Source organism: Chaetodon auriga, chromosome 22 (assembly GCF_051107435.1).
Source record: "Chaetodon auriga isolate fChaAug3 chromosome 22, fChaAug3.hap1, whole genome shotgun sequence".
NCBI lineage: Eukaryota > Metazoa > Chordata > Actinopteri > Chaetodontiformes > Chaetodontidae > Chaetodon > Chaetodon auriga.
In genome coordinates, this window is record NC_135095.1 from 13,266,666 (window position 1) to 13,279,732 (window position 13,067).

General features: G+C 44.9%; 1 protein-coding gene across 1 annotated transcript in view; it reads left to right on the forward strand.

Moving 5' to 3' along the window:
• The window catches only part of snd1 (staphylococcal nuclease and tudor domain containing 1), a 165,660-nt gene that overhangs the window by 13,724 nt on the left and 138,869 nt on the right, over window positions 1-13,067 (forward strand). The window contains exon 10 of the mRNA XM_076722355.1: window positions 3,891-3,995. Within this exon, the coding sequence (XP_076578470.1) occupies window positions 3,891-3,995 (105 nt within the window). The remainder of the gene's footprint in view (window positions 1-3,890; window positions 3,996-13,067) is intronic.

The following is a 13,067-nucleotide window of genomic DNA, read 5'->3' on the forward strand; positions in this document are numbered from 1 at the left end:
ATGCCCCCAGTTACACCTTGTGCACTTTTTGATCTCTGCGGGACCCTTCGCCGTCCTCTTTTCCCCTGCAATCGCTCTCCCCCAGAAGAGCCACAGAAGAGTCTTGCTCCATGTCATCTGCTGCTGTGTTTGTTTGTTTGTTTAGGGAATAGAAAGCCGTCAGGGACACTACGCCTTGACCAAAAGTCTTCCTCAGATTATCACCTTTTTTTTGTAGATTGTGCGGTTAAAATAAAAATGTTTTCTGTTACATTAATATGCAGATAGCTGTAAAAGTTGTCCATGAAAGGGTCATGCACTCGATAATGCTGTTAGGACTTTTCATTACAAGTGGCAGATTGTTGTGATGGGAAGCATCACGCTGACCCTGCAACTGCTTGAGCTGTTTTTAAGGTAAGTACATAGAGGACAGGCCAAGGTTACTCGGGCCTGTCATTGCCCGTCCATATTTGGGACTTTTGTGGGCACCTAATACTGCAATGCACCGACTCTCCCAGGGACACATCTATCCATCAGTCCCATCATCATACACTCCTCCCCTCTTCTCGTCCACTCTGCTTTTCACTTCTTATTATCTGAGTGATGGATAGAGTGGAGAGAGCAGAGCAGGTCCAATCCCCACAAGTCAATCCTGCTGACGCATCTTCCTCTTTGACTGTCTCGCCTCTCTCCTCCCACCTCTGCTGGGACCGGAGAAGTGGATGTAGGCCACGTCCCAATAGTCTTCCTCTCCCCTCCTTTCCGTTCCCCTCCCCTCCTCTCCCCTGGGTAACAATCGACCTGTGAGGTGATGGATAAAAGGTGATGTGGTGTAAACCCCTTCTCCAGCCTCTCATCCCTGGCTTGTCAGGAACACTGCAGCTGTTGCTTTTTGGTCGACCAAGTCCACGAGAGTATGGAAGTTACAATGCAAAACTAGTGTGTTTATGTAACGTCTGAGGATTATGTGAAGGGCAATCGAGTATTCTGCAGATACAGATGCTACCCATATACTTGTACTAATGCCAGTGCAAACAGATAGCATTTTCTAATTTCAAGTTTTTTTACTTTTTAAATTCTTTCCTGACACCATAATCAGCAGCAAGAGAAAGGTCAGACAGAGGCATTAAACCTGTTGTATAGTACTTTACTTTTTGTGCTATAGTACTAGCCTACATTGGGAGTAAAAAAAAAAATATGTGAAGAGAAGTAGTCTTTAATGTGCATGTGGGCATTGGAGCAGGTGAAGGCCTTGAATTGAGAGAGAAAAGTGCACCTTAATAATGGTTAAAAGGGAAAGAGATGACACAAGGGCCTCTTTTGACTGTTGCTATACTGTATGTCCCAGTTAAAACAAGTCAGACAGAATGGTTACAAGGTCACACAGTTCCTTTAAGAAATTAAAAAGTCAGTTTTGGGGAAGATGATGAGAAAAGGTTATATTGGTTCGTGGCCCAGTTAAAATCAGTTAAAGGCAAGCGATTAGGTCAAAAAAACTATTGCTGGTGTCTGTCTCAGGATAATATCCTCTCAAAGCATTACATATTCATCAGCTGCCTTTTTTTTTTTCCAGCACCAAGGGCTGACTTGCCAGCTGAAGGTGTTTCTCATAGCGTCGTAAACATCACTACTTTATTTGAAACCATGTTATTTGGGTGACAAATCATCTCCACTGGCAGCGGCACTGAAACACTGCCATAGGTGTTGCTTTTGAGAGAGATGATCTGACACGAGTAATGAGCAAGCCCTGGCTAAGCCCTTCCTTGGCCCTGTGGTTAAAACAAACTTAATGGCTGCGACTGACAACCAACAACAGTCCCTGACAGTAGCCAAGATCCTTTCGCTGTGACTGATCCCGGCCACTGCAGATGTCATGTCTGCCTTGGACAGAGGGTGGCAGTAGATCCCCACCTCTCGAGTGTCAGATTTAGACCAGTGAGTCATGCTGCCTGCCTATTTGTCTTCTCTGCCTGCTCACTCGACCCTCATGGCAGCTACTTTGCAAAGACTTTTTGCTCTATTTTCCTATCTATTCCCCATCTTTTTCCTCCGTCTCTCCTCTTGCGATATTTGCTGAGAGATTACACTCCATCTCTCTGGCTCGCTCTGTCTTTCCGGCCCTCTGTCTTGGTGTGTGTTGATCTGTCCTCCTTCGCCCCTCTCGTCTCTCCTCCCCCGGCTGATAATTAGCCAGTAAATGCTGGGCCATTTTCTCCTGCCTCTGCCACATTCCCTCTCTTGCACTTTATTTACTTGGGCAGGCCACAAAATGACCTTGTTACGGTGTGAATCCATGTAGGCTGGCGTGCATGCACGCATGTATGTCGCCGTGTGCATTCATGCTCCCCCTCGCACTTATTCATTACACCTCTCCCCCTCTCCGTCTCTCTCCCTCCTGCTCCCTATGTCTCCGTATCTCTCCCACTCAGCTCAGTGATTAGTATATGATGTATTTTGGCTGCTGTTGTGGGCAGCCTATTTAGCATGTGGGCTGGTCTAATTTCTGTTCTCTGGTGGCAAATACAGTGGCTGATTTGTTTTCATGGAATAATGAAAGTCCAAAGAGCGCGCTACACCTGGATGTGTGTCTGCCATGCACGCTATCAAACTTGACTCAAAAGACTTTTTGGGTTGTTTTGTTTTTCTACCGCACAGTCAGCCACACAAACACCCACACGGTCCGAGTTGCGCTTGAAACATGGCTCAGGCCTGCATCTCTCACTTTTTAGGACTTTAGCTTGAGCGCAGCCTACATGTGAACCAGTGTTTGAGTGATGATGAGGCCATTTAATGCACATGTGGGCGGCTACATGTGTAGGGCGATTGATTTCTCTGTCTCTTGCGAGCGGCCTACTTAAAGGCTCTGGGTTTGGATGCCTCCTCCGTCTCAGTCACATTATAGCCCCAATCTGTCTTCTTTCTTGGGAAGGCGCAGGCACATAAGGCACACGCATAGACTGGGTTGATGAGTTACAAATATTTATTCCACACCATTGTTATTTATGACTTGAGATGAGTCTAAATTCCTCTTAGATTTTTATACTTTCCAGATCCCCGTTCTGACTGCTTTTGTCAGTGCTTTTCTACATTTGTTGACCGATGCCGTACTTGTACACTACACTAATGTAAACTCCAATTTAACAGCTATCCTTGAACATTCACACAGCAGCTGATATAAACTGTGCTTGCTGCCTTTGCTACACAGAACTAACATTTAAATGGCAAACATAAATTAGTCTGTGTCTTTAGTTACACTTGTAAAGGTCTCCAGAACAAAGTGCTGCCAGCCAGTTGTTGAGCAGAGGGCTTTGTAATGCCTCTACCAGTCTTTCTGTAACAGGATGTTTGTGTTTCAAAGCTCTTTCTCTTGCACTCTGTCTCCTTCTTACTCCTTCCCTCCCTTTCCCCCCTCCCTCTCTCCCCTCCTGGTGCCAATCCCCCAGATAGCACAACGTCCTCGCGCTGTCCTCCAAACCTTGCCGGCCTGCTGGGACGACTTAGCTCGCTTACTTACTCAGTCACTCAAGGATCACTCTTTCTTACCTCGCACTCAGCGCCCTCCGCTCGTGACAGCACACGATCTGCACTGTCACTCTCCTTCCGCCTTTGAATAGATCTCTTCCTCTCCATTTATCCTTTACCTGCTCCTTCACTTCCCATTTTTCTTTCGGTCTATCTGCTCACTCACTCACTCACTCACCAAAATGCAATGCCAGTCTTTTTTTGCTCCAACACTCCTCCATCCTTCAGGGGTGGCCCCGCCCCTAAGGATTTACATGTTTTTTGGGACTTGTGAATTAATTTCAAATCGAGTGTTTTGTCTTTGTGGTGCTTTATGTTCACCCTGAAAATTTTTGTCCTCCTGCATTCATTTTGCTCAGTTCCTCTCCTCTCTTCCTCTGTCCCTCCAGGTGATGCAGGTGGTCAACGCTGATGCCATGGTGGTTAAGCTGAACTCTGGAGAATACAAGACCATCCATCTGTCCAGCATTCGGCCCCCCAGAATTGAGGGAGAGGTACAAACAAACCTGTGTGTGTGTGTGTGTGTGTGTCTGTCTGTTTGTGTGTGTGTGCTTTGCATACAGTGAGTGGCCACTGGTGTGTGAATAAGTGACTGAATTTGTTTGTATGTGGGAGAGCTTGTGGTCTTGCATGGCCAGCCAATTAATCAGAACCTCCACAGAGACAGAGATGTCTTGACTGAGTCGGTTTATTTTCATTTAAAGTCAAACACAAGCTGTTTACATCTCCCTCCACACATTACTGCATATTTATTCATCTCTCTCTCGTGCCCTCTTCTCTCCCCTTACACATTTGTCTCGCCTCTCTGTAAATGACCGTGGGAATACGTTTGACCACTTGGTGGCGCCCCTGCAGTTGGGGCACATGCAAACACAGTAAGACACTTGCACACACCCAGTAGTTGCAGCACTGCAGAGAGTGAGGCAGATCAATTTTTTTTTTTTTTTGTCTTTTCCCTCCACACTCCCCCATTTTCCCTCAGAATCGCTTCAAGACTGTGAAACCATAAACCTTCACATAGACAAGCTTATACCTAGTCGCAACAGGGGAGACATGCTGTACAGTAATCTATGCTATAGGCAGCGTCTGGGGAAAAACCAAGACACAGAAGTCGACTCTCCTAGTCTCTTCACACCCCCCCTCTGATTATCAAGGACTTTATTGGTTGAAATGAAGCTGTTTTCATCACTTTACACTTAGAACTTGAATAGCCTATTCTCTAAAATGGTTTCATTTCAGTACCATGTATTTATTTTTTAGAAAAGTGAGACATCAGTTTTTATTTCTCAATTACCCTGTATGTCTGAGTCCTCTAAAATGCTATCATTTTGTAAATAACGGGCTCAAGATGTCTGAAAATGTCACTCCCGTTAATTAGAAAGTTTTAGTGTCACAACAGTAGTGATTTGTTTTTTCTTTTTGTCAGACGCAGAGCTCCATATTTCCAATGAAACCCTTCTCTCCCTTTTGTTGAACACGTCTGAGGCTGTTTGACAACCGTTCCCCCAGTCGACACACTGTTTGCTGTAATATCCATTTATGAGCATGTCATGCGTCACGTTGCCCTGTTCAAAGAGGTATGAGACGGAGAGGCTGTCATGCACCTGTTTAGGAAACAGTTGTGAAAGTCAGATTGCAGAATGTCTGCAACAGCCCTTTACTTTTCCAGCTTTGATTGTTTTTGTTTTTGTTGACTCCCTCTCTCTGCTTGTTCATTTTGTTATTTATTATTATATTTTCATATTACTCTTTCTTTCTTTCTTGGTTTTTATTCTCCAGCCTGTCCTTCCATCCAAGTCTTCGTCTCTCCCTCTCTCTCTCCCTCGGTGTCGTTGGTGCCTCGCGTCATTAAGAGACTGCTTTGTATCTCCCTGCCTCCCTCCCTCCTTCTGCTCTCCCCTCCTCTCCCTTCTCCACCGCAGTCACTTTCTCCTGCCGTCCTTTCCCTCCGGGTGTGCACGCTGTGGTCAAATTGTTGACCTGCACTGTTGCCCTTCGTGTGTGTTTATTCTCCTTAGCTCTCTGTGTTTGTAACAAGCTTGTGGGCAAAAACATCTCTCTATTTTGTCTCTCTGCCCTTTCTCGTGTTCCTTGCACTACATAGCTTCAGCTCCCAATTCTTTTCTGGCCTAGTCCTCCCTCCTTTTGGAATTTTTCTCTTTCTTCCACATACTTTTCCCACTTTTTCTGCTTCCTTCCCTCCCTCTGTTACATTGCTTTTAATCGTCCACTCTCGTCTTTGCCTCTCTCCTCATTTGTCCATCTCGCTCTGTCTTTCAGTGCTGTCTGTATTCTGTCTGTCGCTCTGTCTTTGCCTGCACCAGATGCTTCAACAGTATGTGTTTTGTGCTTCATTACACTGTCGTATGTTACGGGGAGCCTGGGAGAGCGAGCCCAGATGCGAATGTTTGTGTGTATTGTATTGGTGTTAAATTGGCACAGTGGTTTATTGCTATTTCTTGCATATTTGATTGCTCTTGTGTCGTTGTGTGTCTGTTTTTTTTTTCATGTAAACACCCTGCATATTTATCAAATTCAATGTGTCTGGCTACTAGCTCTGGGCTAGCAGAGTGAAATTTGTAGTTGCCTGGATAAAATATTATGAGGCCTGTAACAATCATGTGATACCCATCTTGAACCAGGGAGATCATGGTGAGCTTTTCTTGAAACAGTGACACGCACTGTTTTGTATTGTCGATTTTGTTGCTAGCCGTAAATGTCACTATTTCACAAGTACATAATATACATTATTAGCAAGTCAAGGAAAAACATCATGTCTAAGACTGGAGTGAAATGAGAACTGACAAGTATGCAGGTGCCTTTATCATTTAAATGAAAACCTGTGAGATGATCAAAGTCATGTCATAGCCACAGCTTTTTACAGCAGTTTGTGGCTGCTGGAGGACAGTCTTTGTTTTTGGAGGTGGTTGTTACGTAAAAAAAAGAAACTTGCTGCATTTTGTGTTTTGATAAGGGTTGTTCATGGTGCTGCTGTTGGTTTCCTTTGCTAGCTAGTTATTTCTGTCTGTGAGCTAAAGAGCCGCCTGCCTGTCTGTAATGCGGTTGGCTCAGCTTTGAGTGTTGTCGCTATGGCAGCAATGCAGAGTTGTGATGAGCCCTTGGACTGTGAGGTAGAATAAAGGCAACTGACAGAGAAACACTGAAATTTCTCTTAATATCTTAACTAAATGTTGTTTTATATTCATGCATGGAATTGAGAATTGTATGTCCACTCTCACTTGCTGGCTGGGCTTGTGTCTGATCACTAAATTAGACAAGTGAGCTGTTACCTTCGGTGAGCAGAGGAACTTAATTTCATGCCCTGTCTGCACTCCTTTACAGATGCAGATATAGTAGTTTGCATTGTTACTGCAAGCCATTCTGGACATTGTATCTTTCACTGCTGTTTCATTAGTTATTTTGAAAGATGTGGCCTCAAATGTATCCTGTAGCGCCTGCAAATATTGGTTCGTTCACCTACCAAAGTACTTTATGGAAGAAACAAGCAGCCAGCCATGGCTAGAAGCTGTGGGTAGAATTGTTTTTCTCCACCTTGCCTAAATATGAAATGTGTAAGTGCACATGTAAAAAGCATATGTGCAGTGAGAGAATGCACAAACTGAAAAACCTGAATTTTATTTGAGTTTTTAGGCAGCAGGGAGTGATTCCTACCTCCAGGTCAAGCGAGTGAGAGGTCACAGCAGGTATCTCTCAGCCAGATGCTCTACACACACTGACATCATGTTGGCTAACACTGTCACGAGTGAGCTGCCTTCTTGCTTACAGTGCAGCAGACGGACACAAAGACTTTGTCACGGTTTGCAGCACAGCTTACACACACATGCAGGCACACACACACACACACACACACACACACACTCCCGCAGAGACATGCTTGGTTAAGCTGCATTAGCTTATGTCGGGAAACATCTTGGAAATTGGCGTCATTGTTTGCACAAACATGGATTACACAGACATGTGCTGCATGTCTGTGTTTAGAGACAGTCCAGGTGTATGCATGTCAGCACTGTAGCCTATCTATGAACCTTCCAGGAACAAGTGTGTGTGTTTGTGCGTGTGTGTTTCATTTCGACTAGAGGTCTGTAGGGATTTTCTTGGTGCCAGTTGTCGTTATTATCTCTGTCTGTCTGAATGTGTCTGTGCACAGTTTGGACCCCCCCCCCCACGCCCTGTAGTCTCCTCACACCAAGCACACACACAAACGCAGATTGACAGATTGGTGGACCAATGGTGTCTGTCTGCAGTAAAACACTGGACACTCCTTTCCCTCCTTTTTGGTTCCACTCCTCCCCAGTGTTACTGCTGTGGCACATCTTCAGATGTGAGTTATTTTGAGCTTGGGAGTTAGAGTCAGCTCTTTCTTCTCTCTCTCCTCCTCCTCCCCCCTCTCCCCCCCCCCCCATTTTTTTTCTTTGCTCTGTTTTTTCTCTCGTGTGCAGCAGGACAAGCCCAGCGTAAAACACGAGTGGGGAGAGATGTCTATGCTACTCAGTGACTCACTGTTGCACCCACTCACTCAGCTCGGTGTGTTTGGATGTGTTTGGATGTGTTTGTGTGTATCTGCTCTGACGATGCACATGCATCAAGTCTGGACTGTTTGTGTGTGTGTGTGTGTGTGTGTGTGTGTGTGTCTCTTCATGCATTGTAATGTATCTGTGTGCTTATGTGGTTTAAGTAGGGTTAAGGACGGTGCTGATGGAGCACATAGAGAGGTCAACTCACTGTCCTTATATAATGCAACACAATGACTATGGCTCATCCCCACGCTGCTCCTCACAGCCCTGCCTACTCGTCTAACCTCTCCACAGTCCACCCCTGTGTGCGTGTGCGTGTGTGTTTACTTTGTAGATGATTTAGTCTCACAATACATCTTTCTCTGTCCTGTCTGCCGCTGCCTTCCATAAACCATCTGTCTATCTCTCTGCCTCTCTCTCTTTTCTTCTGTCTCTATGTCTTATTTTTACTTTCACATTATTATTAGGTTTATTTTTATACTGGAACACTGCACGTTGATTAGCATTTCTCTAAATACGGCAGTTTCAGCACAGGTCTGAAAAGTCTGGCAAAGTATGTTGGCAGATCTTCCACATCTTCATAAACTATGTGAAGTGCATCAGAATGTGCAGAAAAGTCTGGAAGGCTTGTCACAAAATAAATTACTCTGTATTTTTTTTGTTGTCGCACAGCTGCCGTCGATTCACATATTGTTATTTTGAACAATTGCTATACAGTTGTATGGCTTTCTTGCTACTGTCTGCACATGATAATGAATTCTATTTCACATCTACAATTGTAGTCAAGACATCAAGGTCTAAAAAAGGTGGTAGAAAATGTGTTGTAATGCTGTTACAGCTAGTCAGCTAATTATCAGCTGTAGTGTAGGGCTGCAGGATGCTGCAACTGTAATGAACAAAGATAAAGGAGTTGACATCATCCAAATGCTGTCAAACAGAAAACTGACACCATGCTAAGTAAAAAAACAATAACATGTGGGACTAAATCACAAACAGACGGGTAAGAAGATGACAGCTAACAAACAAGTAACAAAACAGCAATGTGACAGACATAAATTAGAAGGAGGCTCTGGGATTGTATTAATGGATCTGTGGTTCTCAAGTGTGTGTAATACAGTAAGGTATCTGTGCTGATTTTCAGAGGCTTTTCCCAACATGATCCGGCCACTTTGATGTCGCAGTTAGAATGGAATTCTTAAAGTTTGATAGTCCTTGTTTTATTCTGTGAAGATTTGAAGCGGTGCAGACGGACCCATCTGCTCCCTGCACTCTATTTGCAACTCCTCTTTTCTTTCGCTCCTCTTTGTTTTTGTCTCTCCCCTCCCTCCCTCCCTCCTCACTTCTGTCCCCATCCTCCAAATCTTATGTCTGGCCATGTGTGTGCCCTCAGCACGCCCCTAGCCCAGCATGACATGCTTTGACCTCAAGTTTCGGGGGGGGACGATGACAAGGGAGGAGGGTCGCCCACCTCATGACTCACTTGTGCACATTGGCTGGGTGAGGCAGATTGGTAGCCAGTGTCCCTCCTCACTACAGGATGAATATTTTTGGCCTCATTGCACCATTTGGCTGACACTGTTGAAAAAGCAAGGACTTGGCTTACTTGTGCTTGTGTTAGTGCAGAGGGAGGAAGTTAGACTAAGGGCTGCATGACAAGATAAATGTGACTGTGCTCTTCAAAGTACTGTCACCTACATCTCTCAAAAGTAACAGAGGTACACACAACCTGAATTCGTTTTGATGCAGGCCGTTTATAAATGGGGATTTGTGTTTGAGATGGATGCAGTATGTTCAATATTATCCAAAGTCAGCTGTGCAAATGTGCTCTGTGCTGTCTGTAGTTGAATGTATTCAGCAATATTGGGGATTTTTTAGCAGGCAGCGCTGCAGTTAGTCTAACACTGCATCTCTGTGTCTGTCTGCAGGGCCAGTCTGACCGTCTGGTCTGAAAATTAAAAACAGCTCACATGCTTTCGCTCACATTTTTTGTATGCCATCCTTATTAAAGAGCGCACAACCAAACACGGCCTGCAACCTGTCCCAGCTGTCCCAGTACATTTACCTGCACCAGTCTGGTATCAGTTAATCACTGACTGAATGCAGAATTATTAGATTAGATATATTAGATTTTGTATTGTATTACCATAATCAGCTATATCTTTCATGTTCTTGCTTCAGGGAGTATATGCCTCCTCCCTCTGTTCTCTCTTTCTTTCTCTCTCGCATCATCTCACTCTCTTCACCCCAACCCTCTGTAGCCATTTATGTTTACGCATTCACGAATGAGTAATGCTGTTAGTCGTGCAATAGTAAACGTCGATGACTGTCTGTCCAAGTCTACCAGTGCACTGCTTAATCAAAAAATGATATCCACTTTGTCAGGGACGCGCGCATGCAGCAGGGTATTTCTCTCCAAATATAGGTTACACACAAAATAACACACTCTTCTCAGCCAGTTAATTGCAAAACTATGGCCTGATACTGTACACTCCCCCCCGACGCCACAGCCACACATCAGAAAGCCGAGCATGACGCGCTCCTGAGTCATGATTTCACCCTTGAAGTTCCGTAAGCTGCAGATGCCTCCAGCAGTAGCATCCACACATTTGCAGCCCAGCCCCTGCAGCCCTGCGACACTGTACAATCCAGCTAGCGTCATGCCTCTGCAATAGTCAAAGATGATTCCTGAGCTTTAGCCGGTAATTTGGAACGAAGGGAATTTACCCCAAATAGAACAGAACTCCCCCTGAGGATAGCGAGAGCAAACTGTTATTGGGTCACGGTTGAGACATAACAGTGACTCGCTCTTCTTTTCTGTAACCTTCCTGCAACTGCATAATAACAGTTTAAGGATGCTGCGCACAGTTTGTCTTGTCTCAGTAATTTAATGACACTAATGTTGTAGGTTTATCTGTATCTCGGGACTGAAGTTGAAATTGACTTCATAGTCAAATAAGTGGAATTGACTCGGTCTACCTTTTCACATACTCATCAAGGTGGGACAGCCGTGTGTATGTTTTCTTTGATTGGTCGCGGAGCAGATCCATTTTCTAACTGCTTGAATTGCACTTAACTGTCAGGGAATGCTTAATGTCCCATTGAATAGCACTGCAACTGGTGTGGACCCCTTTTGTAGTGTGAACACAAAGCAAACGAGGCCCATTGTGAAATATTGGGCAATCAATTGGCGTCATTGATTCCTCTATTCCGACTAAAAACACCGGCAGTATGTTTTCAGTTGTAACACTTCCTCTCACTCTCTCATTTTCTTGTTTTCTGACTCTTTCACCTTGCCGTGTTCCACTCAGTCTCACTCTGTTCCCCATAGACCCTCTAAAAGATGAAGGAGTAGTACCTTTTGTCCTCCTTGTCTGCTTCTCCATTCCTTGTGCCTAATTGGCTTAGAGTGCTGACATTTACACTCTTCACCCTCAGTGACGTGACTCCCTTTCCAGCTTATTAGTTAGAAATGATTTTTCCTTTTTTTTTTTTTTTTTTTGTTCCCCATTGAAGTTATCCTGTTGGTTTGACCCGTGTCTATCAGAATCCCAATGGCCTCCAAAATGGAGTGCTTCCATTAATAGGATGTGTGTGAAAGCCCCTCAGGATGCAGACACACCGTCATTCAGTATCTGGAAATTGTCTTAATATATGACATTAAGAAAATATACTCTAAAAGAAGGTTTTCACCCAAGCAATGTGAGCTTGCTATAAGCTATCCTCATCCCCAGCAGTGGACCGCTAAATCCACAGCTCGGGTGCAAAATGGAGGATTCCTGGCTAGCAATACTCCTAAAAGGCCCCATCATCCCACCGCAACAGACTTGGTAGGGATGAAAGACCCGTACAATAAGCCCCGGCTGACACAAAATGGAGGACATCGGCTCTTGGCTTGAACGGTGGGGGATTTCCACTGGTCATGTGTGAGATTAACTCACCTCCGAGGTTCCATGCCGTGCTGACTCTGCCAGTGAAAGTGGAGAGAGACGGGAGCGGGGGAGTAAGAAAAGAAAGATGGAAACATATTAAACTCAAAGGTTATTTCATTCCTGCCAAGGTCAAATGAACTCTGTTGGCGGATAGATTTGGCAGTTTCCAGAGCTCCTTCACTAGGGCCAATCCAACAGGCCTTCTGCGCCGTCACATTGAGGCTTACTAAAAATATTAACAGCATTTTGGAGGGAGAAATTATTGACTCTCAAACAATGCTTGGTAGCAGATTTTCCTGTTTGACACCAGTGGACTTTGTCCCCACGAGATTTGTCCTTTTTTAAAGGAGCCGTAAGCACAAGCACGAACGTGCAGACCCGCGCTCGCACACCCTTTGCCCCGCATGTGTTCCCTTCACATCCATCTGCCCAGCTGTGTGCCACACCTGGCAGCTCCGAACAACTGGAGAGGCATTAAAAATGAATGAGGACCATTGAGGAGAAGAGGAAACGAGGAATTAATCCAACCCTGTGTGTTCATTTGGAAGAGTGTTACTTCTGTTTGTATGACAGATAATGATGGCGTTCATAGAAGAGCGTGGGAGGGGCAGGGGTGGCGAGCACACTGGTATTGTCATTCATAGCCTTATTCCTCCTGTTAGCGCCTGTCGTTTATTTTCCCACTGCGTCATTGTCATTTGCTGTATTATTTTTTTTAATCCCGCCCCTACAAAAACGGCACCTGTCACTGTGTGTGTGTGCGCGCGCAGTGTGTGTTTCTCTTCACACTGGGAGCAGCACAAAACCTCAGCCTCCTTTGAAAATGCAAATAGGTTCTATTTGTGGCCTGCTCCTGTCAGAGAGTGGGTGAGCGTATTGAGGGAAGTTTTTGTGTGCAGCTGTGTGAGTGTACGTGTGGCTACATCTGTGGATGCACATAGTGTCAGCTCGCCTTTTGTGCATCTGTTTAACACGGTGTCTTTGCCTTGGCTGTTTGCGTCTGTGTCCTTGGTGACTGTGTGCTTTGATTTTTTATTTATTTATTTATCTATGTGGTGCGATCTGTCAGTATTGACAGCAGGTGAGATGTTTGCGTTTGAGG